At 45.8% G+C, this 27,379-nt stretch overlaps 1 protein-coding gene across 1 annotated transcript in view; it reads right to left on the reverse strand.

Moving 5' to 3' along the window:
• The window catches only part of akap6 (A kinase (PRKA) anchor protein 6), a gene marked incomplete in the record, with an annotated part of 168,943 nt that overhangs the window by 6,313 nt on the left and 135,251 nt on the right, over window positions 1-27,379 (reverse strand). Inside the window, 2 exon segments of the mRNA XM_029729740.1 lie at window positions 8,751-12,182; window positions 15,777-15,992. Of these exon segments, the coding sequence (XP_029585600.1) occupies window positions 8,751-12,182; window positions 15,777-15,992 (3,648 nt within the window).

A 27,379-nucleotide genomic window follows, 5' to 3' on the forward strand; every position in this document is an offset into this window, starting at 1 on the left:
CTCTGCCTGGCCGGTTCCCCACTCTCCACTGGGATTCTCTGCCTCTAACCCTATTACAGGGGCTGAGTCACTGGCTTACTGGTGCTCTTCCATGCTGTCCCTTGGAGGGGTGCGTCACTTGAGTGGGTTGAGTCACTGACGTGAACTTCCTGTCTGGGTTGGCGCCCCCCCTTGGGTTGTGCCGTAGAGGAGATCTTTGTGGGCTATACTCGGCCTTGTCTCAGGATGTTGGTGGTGGTTGAAGATATCCCTCTAGTGGTGTGGGGGCTGTGCTTTGGCAAAGTGGGTGGGGTTATATCCTGGCCCTGTCCGGGTTTATCGTCGGATGGGGCCACAGTGTCTCCCGACCCCTCCTGTCTCAGCCTCCAGTATTTATGCTGTAGTAGTTTATGTGTCAGGGGGCTAGGGTCAGTCTGTTATATCTGGAGTATTTCTCCTGTCTTATCGGTGTCCTGTGTGAATTTAAGTATGCTCTCTCTAATTCTTTCTTTCTCTCTCTCGGAGGACCTGAGCCCTAGGACCATGCCCCAGGACTACCTGGCCTGATGACTCCTTGCCGTCCCCAGTCCACCTGGCCGTGCTGCTAATCCAGTTTCAACTGTTCTGCCTGCGGCTATGGAACCCTGACCTGTTCACCGGACGTGCTACCTGTCCCAGACCTGCTGTTTTCAACTCTGTAGAGACAACAGGAGCGGTAGAGATTAGAGGTCGACCGATTTATCGGAATGGCCGATTAATTAGGGCAGATTTCAAGTTTTCATAACAATCGGTAATCGGTATTTTTGGCCACCGATTTGAGGATTTTTTTCTTTTTTTCCTTTTTTTCCTAAATATTTTTTAACTAGGCAAGTCAGTTAAGAACACATTCTTATTTTCAATGACGGCCTAGGAACGGTGGGTTAACTGCCTTGTTCAGGGGCAGAACGACCTTGTCAGCTCGGGGATTCAATCTTGCAACCTTACGGTTAACTAGTCCAACGCTCTAACCACCTGCTTTACATTGCACTCCACGAGGAGCCTGCCTGTTACGCGAATGCAGTAAGAAGCCAAGGTAAGTTGCTAGCTAGCCTTAAACTTATCTTATAAAAAACAATCAATCAATCATAATCACTAGTTAACTACACATGGTTGATGATATTACTAGTTTATCTAGCCTGTCCTGTGTTGCATATAATCGATGAGGTGCGCATTCGCGAAAAAGGACTGTCGTTGCTCCAACTTGTACCTAACTATAAACATCAATGTCTTTATTAAAATCAATATACAAGTATATATTTTTAAACCTGCATATTTTGTTAATATTGCCTGCTAACATTAATTTCTTTTAACTAGGGAAAATGCGTCACCTCTGCAACAGAGTCAGGGTATATGCAGCAGTTTGGGCCGCCTGGCTCGTTGCAAACTGTGTGAATACTATTTCTTCCTAACAAAGACAGCCAACTTCGCCAAACGGGGAATGATTTAACAAAAGTGCATTTGCGAAAAAAGCACAATCGTTGCACGACTGTACCTAACCATAAACATCACTGCCTTTCTTAAAATCAATACACAGAAGTATATATTTTTAAATCTGCATAGTTAGCTAAAATAAATCCAGGTTAGCAGGCAATATTAACCAGGTGAAATTGTGTCACTTCTCTTCCATTCATTGCACGCAGAGTCAGGGTATATGCAACAGTTTGGGCCACCTGACTCGTTGCGAACTAATTTGCCAGAATTTTACGTAATTATGACATAACATTGAAGGTTGTGCAATGTAACAGGAATATTTAGACTTTAGGATGCCACCCGTTAGATAAAATACAGAACGGTTCCGTATTTCACTGAAAGAATAAACGTGATAGTTTCCGGATTCAACCATATTAATGACCTAAGGCTAGTGTTTCTGTGTGTTATTATGTTATAATTACATCTATGATTTGACAGAGCAGTCTGACTGAGCGATGGTAGGCACCAGCAGGCTCGTAAGCATTCATTCAAAACAGCACTATCGTGCGTTTTGCCAGCAGCTCTTCGCAATGCATTGCACTGTTTATGACTTCAGGCCAGTCAACTCCCAAGATGAGGCTGGTGTAACCGATATGAAATGGCTAGCTAGTTAGCGGGTGCGGGCTAATAGCGTTTCAAACGTCACTCGCTCTGAGACTTGGAGTAGTTGTTCCCCTTGCTCTACATGGGTAACGCTGCTTCGAGGGTGGCTGTTGTCGATGTGTTCCTGGTTCAAGCCCAGGTAGGAGCGAGGAGAGGGACGGAAGCTATATTGTTACACTGGCAATACTAAAGTGCCTATAAGAACATCCAATAGTCAAAGGTATATGAAATACAAATCGTATAGAGAGAAATAGTCCTAGAATTCCTATAATAACTACAACCTAAAACATCTTACCTGGGAATATTGAAGACTCATGTTAAAAGGAACCACCAGCTTTCACATGTTCTCATGTTCTGAGCAAGGAACTTAAACATTAGCTTTCTTACATGGCACATAATGCACTTTTACTTTCTTCTCCAACACTTTGTTTTTGCATTATTTAAACCAAATTGAGCATGTTTCATTATTTATTTGAGGCTAAATTGATTTTATTGATGTATTATATTAAGTTAAAATAAGTGTTCATTCAGTATTGTTGTAATTGTCATTATTACAAATACATTTTAAAAAATCAGCCGATTAATCTGTATCGGGGGTTTTGGTCCTCCAATAATCGGTATCGGCGTTGAAAAATCATAATCGGTCGACCTCTAGTAGAGATACTCTGAATGATTGGCTATGAAAAGCCAACTGACATTTACTCCTGAGGTGCTGACCTGTTGCACCCTCGACAACCACTGTGATTATTATTATTTGACCCTGCTGGTCATCTATGAATATTTGAACATCTTGGCCATGTTCTGTTATAATCTCCACCTGGCACAGCCAGAAGAGGACTGGCCAACCCTCATAGCCTGGTTCCTCTCTAGGTTTCGTCCTAGGTTCTGGCCTTTCTAGGGAGTTTTTCCTAGCCACCGTGCTTCTACACCTGCATTGCTTGCTGTTTGGGGTTTTAGGCTGGGTTTCTGTACAGCACTTTGAGATATCAGCTGATGTAAGAAGGGCTTTATAAATACATTTGATTTGATCTTAAATAAGCATGCCCCTTTCAAAAAATGTTGAACTAAGAACAGATATAGCCCTTGGTTCACTCCAGACTTGACTGCCCTTGACCAGCACAAAAACATCCTGTGGCGCACTGCACTAGCTTCGAATAGTCCCCGCGACATGCAACTTTTCAGGGAAGTCAGTAACCAATATACACAGTCAGTTAAGAAAGCAAAGGCTAGCTTTTTCAAACAGAAATTTGCATCCTGCAGCACTAATTCCAAAATGTTTTGGGACACTGTAAAGTCCATGGAGAATAAGAGCCCCTCCTCTCAGCTGCCCACTGCACTGAGGCTAGGAAACACTGTCACCACCGATAAATCCACGATAATTGAGAATTCCAATAAGCATTTCTCTCCAGTTGGCCACGCTTTCCACCTGGCTACCCCAACCCTGGCCAACAGCTCTGCACCCCCTGCAGCAACTGGCCCAAGTCTTCAAAAGTCTATAAAAGCCAAGTGTACAAACAGATCACCGACCGTCTCGAATCCCACCGTACTTTCTCCACGCAATCCGGTTTCCGAGTTTATCACGGGTGCACCTCAGCCACGATAAACGATATCATAACCACCATCGATAAAAAAACAGTACTGTGCGGCCGTCTTCATCGACCTGGCCAAGGCTTTTGACTCTGTCAATCACCGTATTCTTATCGGCAGACTCAACAGCCTTGGTTTCTCTAATGACTGCCTCGCCTGGTTCACTAACTACTTCTCAGGTAGAGTTCAGTGTGTCATATCGGAGGGCTTGTTGTCCGGACCTCTGCCAGTCTCTATGGGGGTGCCACAGGGTTCAATTCTCGGGCCGACTATTTTCTCTGTATGTATCAATGATGTCGCTCTTGCTGCGGGTGATTCTTTGATCCAGCTCTACTCAGACGACACCATTCTGTATACATCTGGCCCTTCTTTGGACACTGTGTTAACAAACCTCCAAACGAGCTTCAATGCCATACAACACTCCTCCGTGGCCTCCAACTGCTCTTAAACGCTAGTAAAACTAAATGCATGCTCTTCAACCAATTGCCGCCCGCACCCGCCCGCCCGCCTAGCATCACTACTCTGGACGGTTCTGACTTAGAATATGTGGACATCTATAAATACCTAGGTGTCTGGCTAGACTGTAAACTCTCCTTCCAGACTCATATTAAGCATCTCCAATCCAAAATGAAATCTAGAATTGGCTTCCTATTTCGCAACAAAGCTTCCTTTACTCATGCTGCCAAACATACCCTCGTAAAACGGACTATTCTGCCGATCCTTGACTTGGGCGATGTCATTTACAAAATAGACTCCAACACTCTACTCAGCAAATTGGTTGCAGTCTATCACAGTGCCATCCATTTTGTCACCAAAGCCCCATATACTACCCACCGTTACGACCTATATGCTCTCGTTGGCTGGTCCTCGCTACATATTCGTTGCCAAACCCACTGACTCCAGGTCATCTATAAGTCTTTGCTAGGTAAAGCTGCGCCTTATCTCAGCTCATGGTCCCCATAGCAACACCCACCCGTAGCACGCGCTCCAGCAGGTATATCTCACTGGTCATCTCCAAAGAAAACAACTCATTTGGCCGCCTTTCCTTCCAGTTCTCTGCTGCCAATGACTGGAACAAATTGCAAAAATCACTGAAGTTGGAGACTTATATCTCCCTCACTAACTTCAAGCATCGGCTGTCAAAGCAGCTTACCGATCACTGCAGCTGTACACAGCCCATCTGTAAATAGCCCATCCGACCAACTACCTACCTCATATTTGTTTTTTGTTTTTTTCTGCTCTTTTGCACACCAGTATTTCTACTTGCACATCCTGATCTGCACATCTATCACTCCAGTGTCAATTGCTAAATTGTAATTACTTCGCCACTATGGCCTATGTATTGCCTTACCTCCTTACTTCATTTGCACACACTGTATACAGATTTTATTTTGTGTTATTGACTGTACATTTGTTTATCCCATGTGTAACTCTATGTTATTATTTTCGTCGCACTGCTTTGCTTTATCTTGGCCAGGTCGCAGTTGTAAATGAGAACTTGTTCTCAACTGGCCTACCTGGTTAAATAGAGGTGAAATATATATTTTTTTAAATGTGAGCAAGACCCTTAAACAGGTCAACATTCACAAGCCCGCGGGGCCAGACGGATTACCAGAACATGTACTCAGAGCATGCGCGGACCAACTGGCAAGTGTCTTCACTGACATTTTCAACATCTCCCTGACCGAGTCTGTAATACCTACATTTCAAGCGGAACACCATAGTCCCTGTGCCCAAGAAAGCGAAGGTAACCTGCCAAAATGACTACCGCCCCGTAGCACTCACGACGGTAGCCATGAAGTGCTTTGAAAGGCTGGTCATGGCTCACATCAACACCATCATCCCAGAAACCCTAGACCCACTCCAATTCGCATTCCACCCCAACAGATCCACAGATGACGCAATCTCAATCGCACTCCACACTGCCCTTTCCCACCTGGACAAAAGAAACACCTATGTGAGAATGATGATCATTGACTACAGCTCAGCGTTCAACATCATAGCGCCCACAAAGCTCATCACTAAGCTAAAGACCCTGGGACTAAACACCTCCCTCTGCAACTGGATCCTGGACTTCCTGACGGGCCGCCCCCAGGTGGTAAGGGTAGGCAACAACCCATCTGCCACGCGTGCTCAGTCCCCTCCTGTACTCCCTGTTCACCCACGACTGCGTGGCCAAGCACGACTCCAACACCATCATTAAGTTTGCTGATGACACAACAGTGGTAGGCCTAATCCCCGACAATGATGAGACAGCCTATAGGGAGGAGATCAGAGACCTGGCAGTGTGGTGCCAGGACAACAACCTCTCCCTCAATGTGAGCAAGACAAAAAAGCTGATCGTGGACTACAGGAAAAGGAGGGTCGAACCGGCTCCCATTAACATCGACGGGCTGTAGTGGACAAGCTTCCTGCCATCAAGGACCTACAGTATATACTAGGCGGAGTCAGACGAAGGCACAAAAAATTGTCAAAGACTACAGTCACTGAAGTCATAGACTCTCTGCTACCGCACGGCAAGTGGTACCGGAGCGCCGAGTCTACAGTGACAAGAAAAAGTATATGAACCGTTTGTAATTACCTAGATTTCTGCATAAATTGGTCATCAAATTTGATCTGATCTTCATCTAAGTCACAACAATAGACAAACATAGTGTGCTTAAACTAATAACACACAAATTATTGTATTTTTCTTGTCTATATTGAATACATCATTTAAACATTCACAGTGTAGGTTGTAAAAAGTATGTGAACCCTTAGGCTAATGACTTCTCCAAAGGCTAATTGGAGTCAGGAGTCAGCTAACCTGGAGTCCAATCAATGAGACGAGATTGGAGATGTTGGTTAGAGCTGCCTTGCCCTATAAAAAACACTCACAAAATTTGAGTTTGCTATTCACAAGAAGCATTGCCTGATGTGAACCATGCCTCAAACAAAAGAGATCTCAGAAGACCTAAGATTAAGAATTGTTGACTTGCATAAAGCTGGAAAGGGATACAAAAGTATCTCTAAAAGCCTTGATGTTCATCAGTCCACAGTTAAGACAATTTGTCTTTAAATGGAGAAAGATCAGCACTGTTGCTACTCTCCCTGGGAGTGGACGTCCTGCAAAGATGACTGCAAGAGCACAGTGCAGAATGCTCAATGAGGTTAAGAAGAATCCTAGAGTGTCAGCTAAAGACTTACAGAAATCTCTGGAACATGCTAACATCTCTACTGACGAGTCTACGATACGTAAAAAACTAAACAAGAATGGTGTTCATGGGAGGACACCAAGGAAGAAGCCACTGTTGTCCAAAAAAAACATTGCTGCACGTCTGAAGTTTGCAAAAGTGCACCTGGATGTTCCACAGCGCTACTGGCAAAATATTCTGTGGACAGACAAAACTACAGTTGAGTTGTTTGGAAGGACCACACAACACTATGTGTGGAGAAAAAGAGGCACAGCACACCAACATCAAAACATCATCCAACTGTAAAGTATGGTGGAGGGAGCATCATGGTTTGAGGCTGCTTCACTGCCTCAGGGCCAGGACAGCTTGCTATCATTGATAGAAAGATCAATGTTTAAGTTTATCAAGACATTTTGCAGGAGAATGTTAGGTTATTGAAGCTCAACAGAAGTTGGGTGATGCAGCAGGACAACGACCAAAAACACAACAACAACAGAAGAAAATACGCCTTCTGGAGTGGCCCAGTCAGAATCCTGACCTCAACCAGATTGAGATGCTGTGGCATGACCTCAAGAGAGCTGTACACACCAGACATCCAAAAAATATTGCTGAACTGAGACAGTTTTATAAAGAGGAATGGTCCAAAATTCCTCTTGACCGTTGTGCAGGTTTGATCCGCAACAGCAGAAAACGCTTGGTTGAGGTTAATGTTGCCAAAGGAGGGTCAACCAGTTATTCAATCCAAGGGTTCGCATACTTTTCCCACCCTGCACTGTGAATGTTCACACAATGTGTTCAATAAAGACATGAAAACGTATAATTGTTTGTGTGTTATCAGTTTAAGCAGTGTTTGTCTATTGTTGTGACCTAGATGAAGAGCAGATCAAATTTTATTACCATTTTATGCAGAAATCCAGGTATTTCCAAAGGGTTCATATACTTTTTCTTGCCACTGTAGGTCCAAAAGGCTCCTTAACAGCTTCTAGACTGCTGAACAATTAACCAAATGGCCACCCGGACTATTTACATTGCCCCCGCCCTCCCACTTTGTTTTTACACTGCTGCTACTCACTGTTTATTATCTATACATAGTCACTTTAACCCTACCTACATGTACAAATGACCTCAACTAACCTGTATCCCCGCACATTGACATGGTACCGGTACCCCCTGCATATAGCCTCGTTATTTTTAGCCTCTATTTCTTGAAATGAATTGTTGGTTAAGGGATTGTAAGTAAGCATTTCATGGAAAGGTCTACATCTGTTGTATTCGGCGCATGTGACAAAAAAAAAATAGATTCGAAGAATCTGTTTGTAAAGATCTGTGTATCAATTACATTTCCATGTCTGTAGAAGAATCATTACGTCTACACCAGCCCAAACTACCCCACCTTTTAGCTTCCTTTGTTGGATGTTTTTATAATTACGGCAGTTTACAAGGTAATCACTTAATTATTCAACAATTGACACAGACAAAGAATAGTGTGGTAGAAGGTCAGGCATCAGGTTTCTGAAGAGAGCAGCCAGAGCCCTGGCAACTTAGCATATGAAATAGAGAAACCGCTTAAAAGAACACAAACACATGCTAATTCAGTCATGAAATTAAGTAATGATTCTTCGCCAGGAATTCTTGCTTATGAATCATAATATAATCTGACTGATTATGATTATTCTGTTCTGTAGACCTTAACATTCTTAACCGGAGGATTCTAAGCAAATCCCTCTTCCATCGACACTTCAGGGGAAGAAGAGGCGGAGGAGGGAGGGGGGGATGAACGAAGGTGTGAATAAAAATACCTCTTCAATATTTAGTCCCAGATATGAATACATACAGACCGAAATGCACACCAGTCCCATTACCCCGAGATAGAAGGGTGGGTATAATGTCTAAACTCACCTGTTGCTGTTTATGAGTTGACTTGACTTCCTGAAGAGAGCTGTGGCCTTTCCTGGCACTCTTCTGTTTCATCCACTGTGAAGAAGGCCCTTTTTCATCTCTATCACACTTTCTTATCGGGGGACAGTTAATTTTAGGATTAATACAGAGGCTGCCTTCCTCTTTTAAAGGATTTGTACTGGAGCAAGAGACTCTTATCTTAGTCATTACAGGGGAAATATTGGATTCAAGCATTTTAGTATCTGCAAAACATTCAACAGTGTCTATCAGGGTTTCACATGGTAACGGATTAAGATAAGAAGCCTCATTATGGCACTGTAGCTGGCTCTCAGCTATACTTCCAGGAGAAATACCATGTGCTTTTTGGTATTCATTGCATGCAGGCAGAGGTGCTTGGCTCTGACTCTGGGCAGAGGGAGAGGAGGAATAGTAGTCCATTAGTTTGGGACTGTGCCTCCTGGGCCTCTTGGTGATGGCCATGCTGTAGCAGAGAGGAGGTCCCAGGTACACTTCCTCAGTGCAGGCCTCGAACAGCATCTCCTCGTCCCGGATGTCTGGGGTAGTCGACAGTAAGGGGGTGGTGCTTTTGCTGTCTAAGCAGACGCTGACCTCTCCACAGTCTGAGTCGTGGGAGGAGAGGGACAGATAGGAGTAAAAGTCTCCCTTGCGGAGGTGAATGGGCCGGTGGGAGTGCTCTAGGACTTTGTCCCTGATCTGGGCTCCAGTCTGTCCGGGTCTCTCTTGGACTTCCGCCTGGCTCTCCTTGTTCTTCAGAACCACAGAAGCCATGTCAATGATCTCCATCACAAAGTTGTGCACGTTCTCCTGGCTCTTCTGGTCCTTGCGTGGAGGAGGCTGGGGGTGGGGGTGGCTGCAGCATGGGCGGTCTGAGTTGGGGTCTGGGCCGGGGTTGGTGCCGGCCTCTCGTCTGCTCTGCTGGGTGTGGACATCACTGAGGAAGGAGGAGAAGAGGTTCTCCTGGCTGTTGTTCCCAGAGTGTGGTGGTCTCTGCAGGATGTGGTGTTGGTGGGACCCCCGGCAGTCCTCCAGGGGAGAGAGAGAGGGGGAAGGGTGGCTGGAGCTGTGGCAGGGGATCTCCCCTCTGAGCTGGCCCTCCAGAGATGACTCTTTGGCCTGGAGCTGGGACAGCGTCTCACATGAAGACGGCGTGGTGAACGTGATCATACCCCCTCTTTGGTCCCCACCTCCATTCATCGATGACTCGTTCACATAGAATTCTTTGAAGGACTCCCCTTTCATGGTGAAGAGGCTCCCCTCCTCTCTCAACAGCTCATCGTCCTCATCCTTCCCTTTGATATGAGAGTTGTCCACGTTCCCGTTCTCCATGTCATCTACAAACTGGCTAATGTAGCTCCTTGTGGCGTTCTTCCTGTTGGTGTCCCCCACGTCCCGCCCTTGGAGACACTCCTTTTTCACGATGCTGTTGGTGTGGGACTCAAGCAGCCTCAGCGCCGAGGGGCTCAGGAAGGAGCGGCACTCGTTGCCTACAGGCGGCCTGCTAGTGTTATCTCTGGAAAGGGTGCCACACTGAAGCTCGTCCCCTAGAGGATCATCCCCTTGGTTCTTGTCTCTGCCGGAGCCGGACTGGGACTGCTGCTGGGAGCGGGAGGGCTTCTGGATCCAGTTGTGGAACTCGTTCTTCATGTACTCCAGGCCCAGGGCGAAGGAGCCCTCCGTGTACTCCTCCTCGGAGGTAACTGAAGAGTCCTCCTCCTCGTCCTCCTTGATACCCAGCTCCTCCTCAGTCAGGGTCAGCGTGGAACTGGACAGAAGGTCACTGTCGTCCTCGTCGTCTGTACAGGCCGAGGTGCACGACACGTTGACCACCATGCTGATGCTGGCATCCGCCTCGTCGTGAACCCTGTGACCTCCATGATGACCTCCTGGCTGGGCCCGGTGGTTGTGCTTCCTGAAGGAGGCATTGGAGTCCAGCAGACAGCAGCGGTTCCTAAGCACAGCCAGGTCCTCAGAGCCCACTGACGAGTCCTCTGTGCTGCTCAGCTCCGTCAGAGACGCCGCCGAGCTCTCATTGACTGAGGAGGGGGGACCACCCCGGACCCCGGAAAGGCGCCCAGCATGCCCGGGCCCCCCAGATCCATATCCGGCCCCCGGGAGGCGCAGGGAGTTGCTGCTCAGCAGGGTGATGTCAGAGATGCTGCGTGTCATTTTCAGGTCATGTAGCGGGGTCTGGATGTTCTCCAGGCGTTTGAGGAGCTCTAGAGTCCTGCGGCTCAGTTCCCCTGTGGGCTCCATGGCTCCGATGCCCAGGTCCAGCTCCCTCAGGCTGCCCTGGCTGCCTCCATCTCCTTCTCCCTCGGCCTTCTCCCAGCTCTTACACGGGGCCAGCCAGCTCTCTAGAGACATGGAGCGCTGCAGAGTGTCTTTGCCGGATGGAAATAGCTCCCCCGCTGCATATAGGGACTCCAGGGACGACCCCTGGGACAGGTGGGGAATCTCTCCGTCTCTACGGCCCTTCCCTCCTGTCACTCTCCTCTCATCGTGAGTCTCATCCTCTTCGGTGTCAGGGCAGAAGCCATGTCCGTTGATCAGGATCTCCACATTAGGCTCTCTCCTGTGTCTCCTCCAGTTCTCCCCTCCTCCACATCCCTCCTCTCCTCCTCCTCCTCTCCTCTTCTTCCCTGCTTTGGATCTACTTTGGTCTCTGTCTATCTCTCTCAGTGCCGTGACAGCCTCACAGTCCCCATACAGAGCTACATTGTTGGCCCGCTCCAGGATCCTGTCAATGTCCTCATCACACACCCTGTCCCTCTCTTCGTCCTTTTCCCCAGGCGAGTCGTCTCCAGTGAGCGGTGTGAGGGAGGTGCTGCCCCCTCTCCTGGGGTCTTCCAGACAGATCTCGGAGTTGGCCGTGGTCTCTGTGTCGCCCTCGCTGACTATCCCGCTTTCGCTCTCTGATCTGCGGGCAGACTCGTCGCGGCCCCCATACTTCCCCCCGTCGAGCAGTCCCCCTAGGAGGTCTGGCAAGGACTCCACAGATGAGAAGGAGGAGTCTTTGCTCAGGCTCTTCAGAAGAGGCTGCTTCCTCCCAGCTTTGGCTGGAGAAGAGGTCTTGTGTACGGAGGGGAATTGAGGCTGTCTGTAGAGCTCTACATTATGCAGGTTGTACACCTGATAGACACTGGGACGCTGAGAAGACAGAGGCATCACTCTGGACGATTCGCTCAAGAATATTCCTCGCTGAGAAACATGCAGGATCGCATCGGACTTGTCATAGTCTAAACTGGCCACGGGGGATCCTGGACCTGAATCACATTCAGTGTTTTGTTTGTCATCAAATTCCTGTGGCTCCATGTGCTCCACGATGGTCATGTCCATTTCATCCCACTCCCAGGAGTCCTCCGCTGGGCCGTGGAGGTCCATGAGACCAGCCTCTACAAGGTTCCCCGGGACCTTCAGAGAGACAGAGAGATAAAAGGGAGAAGCTCAAATGAAATGGTTCAAAATGATTGAAATGACAACGTTCTCTTCTGAAATCAATAAAAAAATAAGTCCTCTTCTGAAAAAAATTATGCATACAGTACTTTACATTTTAGGCAGGATTCTAAATCACATAATCAGAGTATTTAAAAAGCAATGCATTCCATAGCACAACTCTCAAACAAAGTGCCATTGTCTTGAAATGTGCTTAGACACAGACATTTTGCTAAGGAGGACACAATTATACAAATTGCTTGGCATCTCGTTAATATAAGAGAGAGGGCATATTTATATTAGCCATTTTTATCTCATTAATCTAATAAAGTGGTAAATCTAACGCTTGCTATGTGGCACACCCGGTGTAATGAATTTTTATTAGATTTCTGTTTATTCTCTACTTGCTGATAAGGGAAATCCTAATGACTCTAAGCTGGGATTGCTAATGCAGGATAAAACCTTCAGTTGTGAGAACAATCAATCAGTCTAATCAAATCAAAATAATTATTATCTCTGCGCTAGCTGCCTCAGCTAACCTAGACAACACGACTAAACGTTGCACCAAGCAACTATCTAACTAACTAATCAGGGGTGAGTTTCCACCACGACCATTGTTCGTCTACCGCCACTGTTTACCAAAACAGTGGTACAGTGTCCGCTTTGTTGTTGCCTGTACTGCAGATTACCCCTTTAAGATGAGCCTAGTGCTCAGAAGATATCTGAACTAAAGCCTTCACCTGTAGCATTAATAACACACCTTAATAACACACATATAGTATTGAACTAAATGGTCACCAGGAGCACACAAGGAGCACACAAGGAGCACACAAGGAACACACACAAGGAGCACACAAGGAACACACAAGGAGCACACAAGGAACACACAAGGAGCACACAAGGAGCACACAAGGAACACACAAGGAGCACACAAGGAACACACAAGGAACACACAAGGAACACACAAGGAACACACAAGGAACACACAAGGAACACACAAGGAACACACAAGGAACACACAAGGAACACAGGCTAGGCAGTCTTATTGGGCACTTTATGAGCAACTAATAAGACAAGAATCCCCTTACTGACAGGAGAATAATTGCCTTTAAACATTATATTTTTCACCCACATCCGCGCCACATGGAATGGTAACAGAGGAGCGCTCTCAAAATACCCAAGTTGAAAAGCGTTCTCATTTTCACAAACGCTAGAACAGGCGGGCCCTGCTAGCCTGCAATGTCTCAGGATGTGGGGCCGGTGTCTACAGAAGGGACTGTCGTGGCCACAGCCGTTTTATCATTGAGCACAGTATTTCATTTATAAACAAACCCAGTGAATATGTTTTATGTTTCTCCCCTATTCTGAACACATCCTCCCGGTGAAATTGCACTTCAGCCTGCAAGGTCAGATTTCTAGTTGCTTTTGCTATTTGTCTTCTCTTCCTGTTGCACTGGAGTGGTTATAACAGAGTGGACAACCAACCAACCCAAAAACCCTGCCTGCATTGGGATTTTGTACCAGAGCTGAGGATGGAGCTTCCATCACAGCAGGGATGAGGTCCAGTAGTGATTCATTTATATGAGGATTTTCCTTGGGGATAGTTTTCGAAGGGCATTTTTCAATTCATACACTTTAATTCATGTACTTCAATTCACCTCCCGAATGGACTGGATCAACCCCTACCCCCGATCCACAGTAGCACGCTGCTGTCCTCCAGGAATGCGGACGAGAGGACAGAGAGAGAGACTATGGACTGAAGATGCCCATCTAATCTACATGAGAATAGAAGAGGTGGTGGTTGTGGCGGCCAGTCTACCGAGTCACAGATTTAACGGTCGATTCCATCTGTTCTCCACATTACGCAAACACACTGATGGAAACACCGCTACCGTACAGAGCAACTACTCATCTACTACTCAAACCACTTTTTAACAAGCCTCTATTTGCAATATTTGGAGCTGAGCCTTGTGCCATTACGCATTCACGAGCAAAATGGGGATTGTGTATAGAATAGTCTCACACTGCCAAATATCACACTGTAGAAATGTGGAACGGCTGGGGTTGAGCCTATGTACTGTATAGAATGTCATCAATGGCTATAGAGTTGCGTTGTGAAGGCATGCCCTGAGATCGTACAGGTAACTGCCAAAATAAAGGAAACACTTAAGTAAATGAGGTAAGTATATAGATAGCAGGTGCTTCCACACAGGTGTGAACCACAGGTGTGAGTTAATTAAGCAATTAACATCCCATCATGCTTAGGGTCATGTATAAAATGCCCAGTTGCCCATTCTTTTAGCTACCATGGCTAGAAGAAGAGATCTCAGTGTCTTTGAAAGAGGGATGTCAATGGAGTATAGGGGGTTTAAAAAGGTGTGTGTGTGTTTCTCAGTCACCAGATCTCAACTCAATTGAACACTTATGGAAGATTCTGGAGCGGTGCCTGAGACAGCGTTTTCCATCACCATCAACAAAACACCAAATGATGGAATATCTCGTGGAAGAATGGTGCACTTAACACATGAACACCAGTCAATGATTCTTTGGCAACACCACCTGCTGATGGAGTGGGTTCAATGCTGTGTTCAGTCAGATGGGAAGGGACCATCTCCAACCAGCTGACCTTCCCCCTCCTTTCATATCTCCAAGGCTGCATACCAAAAGTAAGCATTTCACCGTAAGGTCTACACTCGTTGTATTCGGCGCGTGTGACGAATAAAGTTTGATTTGACTTGAAATGGCACCCTATTCCGATGGGCCCTGGTCATAAGTAGCTCACTATAGGAAAAGGGTGCCATTTGGTACGTAGCCCATATATCCAAATGTACCACAGCCACTTTCCCTGCCGTATACATCACTATTATTACTCCATTATAGTTACAGTGCACTAGATTATTACCAGGCACTGCATTATCTTCTTATTCTCTGGCCTAAATAACTTACTCCTGGACAGCTCACTTTGAGAGGAATAATACAACTCATAAATAGGCCATTCTAGAGTTGGGGCTTCTTTAGAGGGTATAACTTTTATGACTGAAACGGAATGTATAGCTAGCTGCTAGTATATAAATGTACATTTTAGTCATTTAGCAAACACTCTTATCCAGAGCAACTTACAGGAGGAATTAGGGTTAAGTGCCTTGCTCAAGGGCATAACGACAGATTTTTCACCTAGTCCGCCCGGGATTCGAACCAGCGAACATTCGGTTACTGGCCCAACGCTCTTAACCGCTAGGTTACCTGCCGCCCTGTGTACAAAGTATATCCACGTGACCAGCTGTATCTAAGTGGTCAATTCTGCAATTAAGTGAGAAAAGCAGCAGACACCCAAGGTCCCTTGAGAACTGGAGTCACCCATCCCTGGACTAGGTATCTTTACAGTCAGACTTGCATGAACCGAGTTTTGCCATCCAGGCTGGGCTGAGGTCTCATCTGCTCTGAGAGGTACCTTATATATCGTATAAACTGTATATTGCTTATACCATTATTGAGTTCCCCTATTGTGTCAGGTCAATATCTTAACAGTGTTTGAACCAAGTGGTGCCATGCAAGGCACGTCTGAGGTCTCACCTGATCTGTCCCCAGGGCCCTCCGGAGGCGTGTCTGCCACTGCAGCACCTGCATGACGATGGCCTCCCAGCGGCGCTCCAGGTTGACGGTGAGCAGCTGAAGCTGCAGGGCCTGTTGGTCTGAGTCTGAACCACTCTGCTGCTCCTGCAGCCGCTGGCACAACCTCAGTACAGAGGACACGCCCTTACGCCTTCCACGTACCTCCAGACACAGAGACTAGAGGGGGGGGGGGGTGGAGGAGAGAGAGGGAGGAGGGGGAGAGAGAGAGGAGGAGATGGAGGAGAGAGAGGGAGGAGGGGGAAAGAGAGAGGAGGAAATGAGGGAGGGGTGAGGGAGAGTGAGGGAGGGAGAGGGAGGAGAGAGGAGAGGGAGGGGTGAGGGAGAGTGAGGGAGGAGAGGGAGAGAGGAGAGAGAGAGAGGAGAGGGGCGAGGCGGAGAGAGAAAGAGAGTCAACATAAAAATGTTAAAAGTTCGGAATACTCCTTTAGAGCACATTTCATAGTGTACAGTAGGTTTTAAGAGGACTAGTTACAGTAGCCTTTGTAACCGTATTAATTGGCACCATGGTGGGGAGTGGGGGACTCAGGAGAAGAAGTCATGAATACCAGCATGTGTGTACGAGTCTTTATAGTTCAAAGAGTTAGACGAAGCTGTCAAACCATTAACAGCCAAAAACCTGCTAATGAACTTAATTCAATATGGCTATCGTATATTTTTCCTCTCTCTGTAAAGCCTACAAATGTGTGATTTTAAAATTAGCATTTTATTATTCTCTTTAAAGCCGTGCTTCTTTTCCCTACTGCTCCTACTACTGCTGCTGTTTTGCTTAAATGTGGCTTAATGCAACCCAGACCCCGCAGTGTCTCAAATGGTACCCTATATAGTGCACAACTTTTTACCAGAGCCCCTGGTCAAAAGTAGTGCACTGTTTAGGGAATAGGGTCCCATTTGAGACACAGTCCCAGCCTCTCCTTTTCCCTCCACAGCCACACTTCAGGGGCGACCAGGGACTACCCTCACTACGCCCCTGACTACCCCCCTACGCCACTGATGAGGTCTCCACAACAATATGCCCTGTCAGGATTGCATGTAAATCAGGCTCCTACCCCCTTTTATGTCTGCCATAAAGAGGAGAAATATTCAACATTAAAAGGGCAAAGCCACCACTGTAGGCTGCTTTAACTTCAGTACACTAGCTGCTGCAGCGTGTGGTGGTATGATGTCCCATGTAATGGAACTGCAACATCCACAACACATACTAACACCTTCTTAAACAGTGAAACACCAATGTGTGTGTCTGTGTGTGGCCCCCTTTTTAAATATGCAGCGATGGCATAGTGACTAGAGAACCAATGCTCCTTCCTGTCTGTGTGCAAAAGGACAAAAACATTGGGAGAACAATTTATGTAAATCCTGCTTGCTCTGCAAAGCATTCCCTTACATTTTCTTTACATTTTCCAATAAATATTAAACACTATTACATTTAAATTGGATTTTTCTCAGCAGTTTCCACCCCGTTTTAGCATATATTTACAGCCCTCCCTGGTCTTTTTAAACAGGTAATGTGATTGCAAAATGCAATGGCTGTGTTCTGAGAGGAAGGGGGATGGTTGTTGTCAGTGATAAAGTTACCCTGTACAATAGCCATGGGTTTAGAGAGTCAGTAGCCCCTCAACAACTGACAGATTACTGAAAAATACACACATGAACTACATCCCAAATGCCACCCTATTCCCTATACAGTGCTCTACTTTTGACCAGGGCGCATGTTGCCATTTGAGATACAGGCCTATTGTAGATACACGCTCAGACACACTACAGGCTCATTGCAATGGGAACCAGTAGATCCTGAAGCTGCTTATTTCTCTCTCAGACTGGTTCTTATGTACCTACAGGTAAGTCAAGGCAAGCAAATGCATCTCATATTAATATCAGCTACAGTACTGCTCCACACTATTAGATTAGAAAGCTACAACTATGGCCAATAGCATCATGCTAAATGGGCACTGGAATATCAAGCTTTTTACATTTTCAAACACCCTCCTCACAACTCCTTCGGTCTCATTCTTTCTGCATTGCTGCGTTTCATAAACTGATTTCCCCTCCTGATTGAGTCCTAGCCTTATTGACATAGAGGCTAGGGGTATCTGCCAATATTTGCTAAAAAGCTTTTCCAAATGCATGGAGCAGTGGAGTGGGCTGTCTGCATTCCCCCTGTGTGCAGACTGAGAACCATACAATGAGTCTGTTTCAAGGGACGGGCTACCAGTCAGTGCTGCTAAAAAAACTGGCCTCTCTCCAAGACGCTCTATTGTCCTTATCCAGATATCACAAAGCCCAACCAAAAAAAACACAACAAAAACCAAAACGGCCATCTCTCAAATGAACTGGTCTGTTATGCCCACCTAACAGATGGCTTTTAATAAAGGAATCTTAAGATCAGCTGCCTGGTAATATGCAGCCCCGGTCGAGCTGGAAACAATCTAGAGGCTGTTAGAGATGACTATTAGAGATGGCTATTCAGAGCTCATCACATCCTCCTCAGGAGTCAGGACTCTATCACAGGGCATGCTCCATCTTGTGTACTGTATTCATCTGTAGTAGGTTGCAGACCCAGTCCTATTAGAGCAGCTACAGTCATCACAGCACAGGCAAATGGAGACCTCCCAAGTACGCATCGCTGTCTCTCAATGCATCCTCTTTACATAAAAGCAGGTCTACAGTAGAGGTGTAGGATCTTAATTTGATCATTCAACATGAGATGGTTGCTTAAACAGAGATTAAGCCTAGTCCTGGACTAAAAAGCTCTTTCAATTGAGAATGCTTTTTAGTCCTGGACTAGGCTTAATCTGTAACTGGGAAATCTGCCCTAAATGAGTTTTAAAAACGGTGCTATAGTGCATACTGAAAACTTGTGAGAACTTGACTATCTGTGATATTAAAACCATACTGTCTATGCAACAACTACCAGGAATCAAGGTAAGACCCAAGTGCAGACTGTGTGAAGTTAACAATGTTTATTGTAACCACAGGGGCAGGCAAACGACAGGTCAAGGCAGGCAGGGGTCCATAATCTAGAGTAGAGGCCAAGGTACAGGACAGCAGGCAGGCTCAGGTCAGTAACCCAGAGGTGGAGCAAAGGTACAGGATGGCAGGCAGGCTCAGGGACAGGCAAAGTGGTCAGGCGGCCTGGTACAGGGTTGGGGACCAGGAGCAGAGACAAAACGCTGGTTGACTTGAACAAACAAGACGAACTGGCACAGACAGACAGAAAAACAGGTATAAATACCCAGGGGATAAGTGGGGAAGATAGGCGACACCTGGAGGGGGTGTAGACAAGCACAAGTACAGGTGAAACAGATCAGGGAGTGACAACTACAGGTGTATGATCTTAATTTGATCACTTTTGTTGCTGAGAATTTTCCTGCATGGCAGGAAATGCAGATGAGCTTCATGATTTACATAAATTCACTGAAAACCCACACTAACACACGGTTAAATTAACAGTATTGTATTTTTCATGTAGGATAATTTTGGCCAGCTAATAGCCTAACTACAGATCAAGCAACATTATGGACTAAATGTTCAAATCCTGTTGCTGCAGGATTGTCTTGCTGCGAATTAAGATCCTACAACTGTACCTTCAAGGGCGAGATTTTGGTTACATTTCCCCTAATAAAATCCACTATAATTTTCAGAGAGAAGTACTACTCTATGATATGACATTATAAAAAATAAAAAGACCTCAAAATAACACCATTCTACAGCCAGTGGTTCAATAAGACTAGGGGAGAAATTGCGGTCAGAGTGTATGTCGCAAAATGTTGTTTGCTGTTCTCTAAAAGAACATATCGACAGATCTCCTTCTATCCTTTATATCCTCAGTCTGTCCATTTTTAATACATGTGGACAAGATGGCGATGACAAGGACAAACGAGACGCCCTCCAGTTGAAAGGAACAGAAACAGGGATTTAACTCTGACAGTGACCCAGTGGATATTCAATCAATTACCATTAATTAGAAATCTCTGATTAATTCTATTTGTTGATTAAGTCAATTAAAACCACAAGCACTTGTTATCTCAAACGAGTGTAATGAATTCTTGTTCCCACACACATATTCCCATAGTTTAGACTCACTGCCTCCAGCTCAATCCTTTCTGTCACTTACTGCCAGCGTCTCTCTCTCTCTCTCTCTCTCTGTCTGTCTCTCTCTCTCTCTCTCTCTCTCTCTCTCTCTCTCTCTCTCTCTCTCATACAACACTAGGAAGACACCTGAGTGTCTGACAGGGAATTAGCTTGGGTAATAGACTGATTGACAAATAGTTAGGGGGTTGTATAACGAGATACATCTAAGCCAACAGGAACCTGTGTACCCTCAGGCCTGGAGGGAAGCTAAAGTCATTCCGCTGCCCAAGAATAGCAAAGCACCCTTTACTGGCTCAAACAGCCGACCAATCAGCCTGCTACCAACCCTTAGTAAACTTTTGGGAAAAAATGTGTTGGACCAGATACAATGCTATTTCACAGTGGACAAATTACAACAGACTTTCAGCACGCTTATAGGGAAGTGCCTAAGGTGCGGGGAAGGGCACTCAACATGTACGGCAAATGACTGCTACTGAAAAAACAGATGTGTTATGGCTTTACATCCTCTGCAATATCATGTATCAAAAGTTACCTGTCTAACAGAACACAGAGGGTGTTCTTTAATGGAAGCCTCTCCAACGTAATCAAGGTGGAGTTGGGCATTCCCCAGGGCAGCTGGCTAAACCGCAACTCAATCTTGCAATGAATCTTGCAATGTGGAAATTGAGCAAATTGAGGAGACTAAACTGTTTGGAGTAACCCTGGATTGTAAAATGTCATGGTCAAAACATATTGACACAACGGTAGCTAAGATGGGGAGAAGTCTGTTTGTAATAAAAAGCTGCTCTGCTTTCTTCACATCGCTATCAACAAAACAAGTCCTACAGGCCCTAGTTTTATCGCATCTGGACTACTGCCCAGTCATACGGTCAAGTGCCACAAAGATGGACATAGGCAAATTACAGTTGGTCCAGAACAGCACGGCTGGCCCTTAAATGTACATGGAGAGCTAACATCAATAAGATGCATGTCTCTCTCTCCTGGATCAAAGTAGAGGAGAGATTGACTGTATCACTACTTGTCTTGTCAGCTGTACAAGGAAATAAGAAAACAGGAAAATGCCCGCCCAGAGGCGGCACTCCTAGTGGCCGGGGACTTTAATGCAGGAAAACTGAAATCAGTCTTACCTAATTTCTATCAGCATGTTAAACGTGCAACCAGAGGAAAGAAAACAATGGACCACCTTTACCCCACACACAGAGACGCATACAAAGCTCTCCCTCGCCCCCCATTTGGCAAATCTGACCATAATTCCATCCTCCTGATTCCTACTAACAAGCAAAAACTGAAGCAGGAAGTACCAGTGACTCAGTCAATAAAGAAGTGGTCAGATGACGCAGATGCTAAGCTACAGGACTGTTTTGCTAGCACAGACTGGAATATGTTCCGGGATTCCTCTGATGGCATTGAGGAGTACACCACATCAGTCACTGGCTTCATCAATAAGTGCTAAAGGGTAGAGCTGCCGCCTTCAAGGAGCGGGACTCTAACCCAGAAGCTTATAAGAAATCCCGCTATGCCCTCAGATGAACCATTAAACAGGCAAAGCATCAATACAGGACTAAGATCGAATCATACTACACCGGCTCCGACGCTCGTCGGATGTGGCAGGGCCTGCAAAATATTACAGACTACAAAGGGAAGCACAGCCGCGAGCTGCCCAGTGACACAAGCCTACCAGATGAGCTAAATCACTTCTATGATTGCTTCAAGGCAAGCAACACTGAGGCATACATGAGAGCATCAGCTGTTCCGGATGACTGTGTGATCACGCTCTCCATAGCCGACATGAGTAAGACCTTTAAACAGGTCAACATTCACAAGGCCGCTGAGCCAGATAGATTACCATGACGGGTGCTCTGGGCATGTGCTGACCAACTGGCATGGGTCTTCACTGACATTTTCAACATGTCCTTGATTGAGTCTGTAATACCAACATGTTTCAAGCCAACCACCATAGTCACTGTGCCCAAGAACACTAAGGTAACCTGCCTAAATGACTACAGACCTGTAGCACTCACGCCCGTAGCCATGAAGTGCTTTGAAAGGCTGGTCATTCATGGCTCACATTAACACCATCATCACAGAAACCCTAGACCCACTCCAATTTGCATACAACTCAAACAGATCCACAGATGATGCAATCTCTATTGCACCCCACACTGCCCTTTCCCACTTGGACAAAAAGGAACACCTATGTGACAATGCTATTAATTGACTACAGCTCAGCGTTGAACACCATAGTGCCCTCAAAGCTCATCACTAAGCTAAGCATCCTGGGACTAAACACCTCCATCTGAAACTGGATCCTGGACTTCCTGACGGGCCGCCCCCAGGAGGTAAGGGTAGGTAACAACACATCTGCCACGCTGATCCTCAACACTGGAGCTCCTCAGGGGTACGTGCTCAGTCCCCTCCTGTACTCCCTATTCACCCACAACTGCATGGCCAGGCACGACTCCAACACCATTATTAAGTTTGCAGACGACACAACAGTGGTAGGCCTGATCACTGACAACGACGAGAAACCTGGCCGGGTGGTGCCAGAATAACAACCTATCCCTCAACGTAAACAAGACAAAGGAGATGATTGTGGAAAAGAAGGACTGGTCACGCCCCCATTCTAATCGACGGGGCTGTAGTGGAACAGGTTGAGAGCTTCAAGTTCCTTAGTGTCCACATCACCAACAAACTAGAATGGTCCAAACACACCAAGACAGTCGTGAAGAGTGCATGACAAAGCCTATTCCCCCTCAGGAAATGAAAAAGATTTGACATGGGTCCTCAGATCCTCAAAAGGTTCTACAGCTGCAACATCGAGAGCATCCTAATTGGTTGCATCCCTGTCTGGTATGGCAACTGCTCAGCTTCCGACCGCAAGGCACTACTGAGGGTAGTGCGTACGGCCCAGTACATCACTGGAGCTAAGTTGCCTGCCATCCAGGACCTCTATACCAGGCGGTGTCAGAGGAAGGCCCTAAAAATTGTCAAAGACTCCAGCCACCCAAGTCATAGACTGTTCTCTCTGCTACCGCATGGCAAGCGGTACCGGAGAACCAAGTCTAAGACCAAAAGGCCAGAATCCTGAATAGCTAATCAAATGGCTACCCGGACTATGCATTGTGTCACTTTAACTAATGCTGCACGTACATATTACCTCAAATAGCCCGACTAACCGGTGCACCCACACATTGATTCTGTACCGGTACAATCTGTATATAGCCTCGCTACTGTTATTTTGTACTGTTTTTTTTATTTCTTTACTTATCTATTGTTTACCTAATTCCTATTTTTTACTTAAAAACTGCACTGTTGGTTAAGGGCTTATAAGTAAGCATTTCACTGTAAGGTCTACACCTGTTGCATTCGGCATACGTGACAAATAAACTTTGATTTGATTTGATTTCTTATGACAACAAGTATTATTTTATATTGACATGAACTCTCAATTCAGTAAGCATAACGGCATAGCCACTATATCATCAAAATACCCTTGTTGTTAGTGTGGTTGAAGATGGTGTAGGAAGGCAAGACTTTGTGCTCAAGGTGAATTGAAGACGCCTCAATGCAAGTAAACCAAACAGGACTGACCAGCAAGCCAAAACACGGTAGTTTAGTGCACATCAGCCCAGAATCCAGCCTTTCCTTCGCCTGTCAACATACATACAGCAGCATTAATGAGAAACCAGTAGACGACATCTTCATAATGTAACCATACTATAACCCCAGTTTAATTGAATTAAAAGGCTTTTAAGATATGGTATACCAGACTTCCCAGAGGGGGACTAAAATTAGGCTCTATTGTGTTCGGACTGCTCTGGGGGGCCAGACAGTTCAATTTAGTCACAGCTTCCATTTAATAATACCTTTCTCCCACCACTGTCTCTCAACCATATTGCTTCTTTTTGAAGGTTAAACATTGCCTATCAGTTAGAAAACATTCCCGCAGATTACATGCCAAGCTTTGGCATTAAGGGATGAGTATTTTGCCCACAAACCAAACACCCTCCCTCATAATCTGTTGTAATACGAAATGTTTTAAAGAAGGATTAGATTGATAATATGTCACTGAGGAAGACGTAGAGTGTTCTATTTCACAATTATCTCCTCCTGTTCACATTGAATTGCTCCCTCCTACCATCTCAAGCAACGAGAGCTAATTCGTTTTAATCTCTCCCCGTAAGAAGCCCCAATTTTCATTGAGGTCAAACTTTGGCTCGTGCAGCAAGAATCAAACCATCCCATTTATTAATTCTCACCAGAACCTCATTTCTATTTTTAGTCTTTTTCGACTAGAGACATGGATTACCGACTTGTTCCAAGTGAAGTTTCTTTCTCTGTTGGACAGACTGCAGTGACCTCCCCCTATCTCCTCCACACTCGGAGAGCAGTGAGATGCCACCATAGATTTAGAGATACCAGCTCTAACGTCAGTTTCTCAACGTGGGGCCGGGATCTCACCTGGGGGGTCAGGCCCAATCTCTTCTCATCTCTCTGCCTGGTCTGGGTCCATCTACACCCTTCAACCCCCTCTCTCTGACTGACCTCCTCCCTACAGCACAGCCCCCGCTCTGAGCCACTAGGTAAGTCTAGGCTACTGTGGCCGGCGTCCCGCTAATAAAATATGACAGCCCAGATATAATATCAATACTTTCTCCATGATTAGGAATAAAGAACTCCTGTTCTTTGCCAAGTGCTAACCACATTAGAGGGGCTGTCTGATTGCGTAGCTTCACATGTGAGAGAAGAGCCAAACGCAGCGTTAGATTCTCATCTGGCCTTAATGGGGAGCAGACAGGCGACGGCGCCGGAACGACACGCTCATTACTGGACACGCACACCGGACGGACCCACCCAGCGTTTTTAGTTTTGAACATACCTCTGGTGTCTGACCAGTTTGAATAGCCCCTATTACATTCACAGTCTCTCACAAATACCCTAATTGATAGCATTATTATCATGTTGAGGTTATTTGTTTGCTTTCTCACGTTAGCGGGGATGAATGGGTGTTATTCATAAGGTATTAGCGACGTCCTCTTCAACATCCTCACAGTTTTATCTTTCTTTTTATGGAGGAGGGTATAAACTGGGATACACTGCTAGTTGGATGTGTTTAAGCGTTTTTGGTTGGGTGCGTTGGTTTTATGGTGTGGCGGTAATCCTGTTATGAAGATTAGATGGGAGATGGTTAACGCTTTGTGATGCACCCAGAAGAAACTCTCCTAGAGGATAATTAGGTAAAGATCCTGAATGGAGTAATACTGTATTTTGGACATCACTGCATCAGACATGGGGACCAGTTCACGTGTTATTCGGGTTGACATTCGCCATATTCCAACCGAGTATTGCGCTAGAACCATTAGAATGATTTTCAGGTTCAAATTGTACCATAATATTGTTTTTGATTTTCTGTGTGTGGAAAAACAAATAAGTATAATCACACAAAAAATTATGATTTTGATATACAGTATTCAGGCCCCTAGACCTTTTCCAAAATGCCTTATTCTGAAATGTATTAAATAGTTTTTTTTCTCATCAATCTACACACAATACCCAATAATGACAAAGCAAAAATAGGTTTTTAGAAACATTTGCAAAAGTATTACAAATGTAAAACTGAAATATCACATTTCTATAAGTATTCAGACCCTTTACTCAGTACTTTGTTGAAGCACCTTTGGCAGCGATAACAGCCTCGAGTCTTCTTGGGTATGATGCTACAAGCTTGGCACATCTGTTTTTGGGGAGTTTCTCCCATTTTTCTCTGCAGATCCTCTCAAGCTCTGTCAGGTTGGATGGGGAGCGTCGCTGCACAGCTATTTTCAGGTCTCTCCAGAGATGTTTGATCGGGTTCAAGTCCGGGCTCTGGCTGGGCCATTCAAGGACATTCAGAGACTTGTACCGAAGCCACTCCTGCATTGTCTTGGCTGTGTGCTTAGGGTCGTTGTCCTGTTGGAAGATGAACTTTCGCCACAATCTGAGATCCTGAGCGCTCTGGAGCAGGTTTTCAAAAGGATCTCTCTGTATGTTTGCTCCATTCATCTTTCCCTCGATCCTGACTAGTCTCACAGTTCCTGCCACTGAAAAGCATCCCCACAGCATGATGCTGCCACCACCATGCTTCACCGTAGGAATGGTGCAAGGTTTCCTCCAGACATGACGCTTGACATTCAGGCCAAAGAGTTCAAACTTGGTTTCATCAGACACGAGAATCTTGTTTCTCATGGTCTGATTGTCCTTTAAGTGCCTTTTGGCAATGCAAGTGGGCTGTCATATGCCTTTTACTGAGGGGTGGCTTCCGTCTGGCCATTCTACCATAAAGGCCTGATTGATAGAGAGCTGCAGAGGTGGGTGTCCCTCTGAAAGGTTCTCCCATCTCAACAGAGGAACTCTGGAGCTCTTTCAGAGTGACCATCGGGTTCTGGGTCACCTCCCTGACTAAGGCCCTTCTCCCCCGATTGCTCAGTTTGCCAGCTCTAGGAAGAGTCTCGGGCTTCCAAATGTCTTCCATTTAAGAATGATGGAGGCCACTGTGTTCTTGGGGACCTTCAATCCTGCAGAAATGTTTTGGTACCCCTCCCCAGATCTGTGCCTGGACACAATCTTGTTTCGGAGCTCCAAGGACAATTCCTTCGACCTCATGGATTGGCACTCTGACATGCACTGTCAACTGTGGGACCTTATATAGACAGGTGTGTGCCTTTCCAAATCATGTCCAATCAATTTCATTTACCACAGGTGGACTCCAATCAAGTTGTAGAAACATCTCAAGGATGATCAATCGAAACCGGATGCACCTGAGCTCAATTTCGAGTCTCGTAGCAAAGGGTTTGAATACTTATGTAAATAAGGTATTTCTGTTTTTTATTTGTAATCAATGTGAAACATTTTCTAAAAACCTGTTTTCGTGGGTAGAGAGTAGTCTAGTCTAGTGAACTACAGCACTGTACTGTATGTACCTGACTGACAGCCTCTACTCTAGTGAACTACCGAACTGAACTGTATGTATCTGACTGACTGAGCCTCTAGTCTAGTAAACTACAGCACTGTATGTACCTGACTGACTGAGCTTCTACTCTAGAGAACTACAGCACTGTACTGTATGTACCTGACTGACATCCTCTACTCTAGAGAACTACAGAACTGTACTGTATGTACCTGACTGACAGCCTCTACTCTAGAGTACTACAGCACTGAACTGTATGTACCTGACTGACTGAGCCTCTAGTCTAGTAAACTACAGCACTGTATGTACCTGACTGACAGCCTCTACTCTAGTAAACTACAGCACTGTATGTCCCTGACTGACTGAGCCTCTAGTCCAGTAAACTACAGCACTGTATGTACCTGACTGACAGTCTCTACTCTAGTAAACTACAGCACTGTATGTACCTGACTGACAGTCTCTACTCTAGTAAACTACAGCACTGTATGTACCTGACTGACTGAGCCTC

The sequence above is a fragment of the Salmo trutta genome, chromosome 33 (genome assembly GCF_901001165.1).
Source record: "Salmo trutta chromosome 33, fSalTru1.1, whole genome shotgun sequence".
NCBI lineage: Eukaryota > Metazoa > Chordata > Actinopteri > Salmoniformes > Salmonidae > Salmo > Salmo trutta.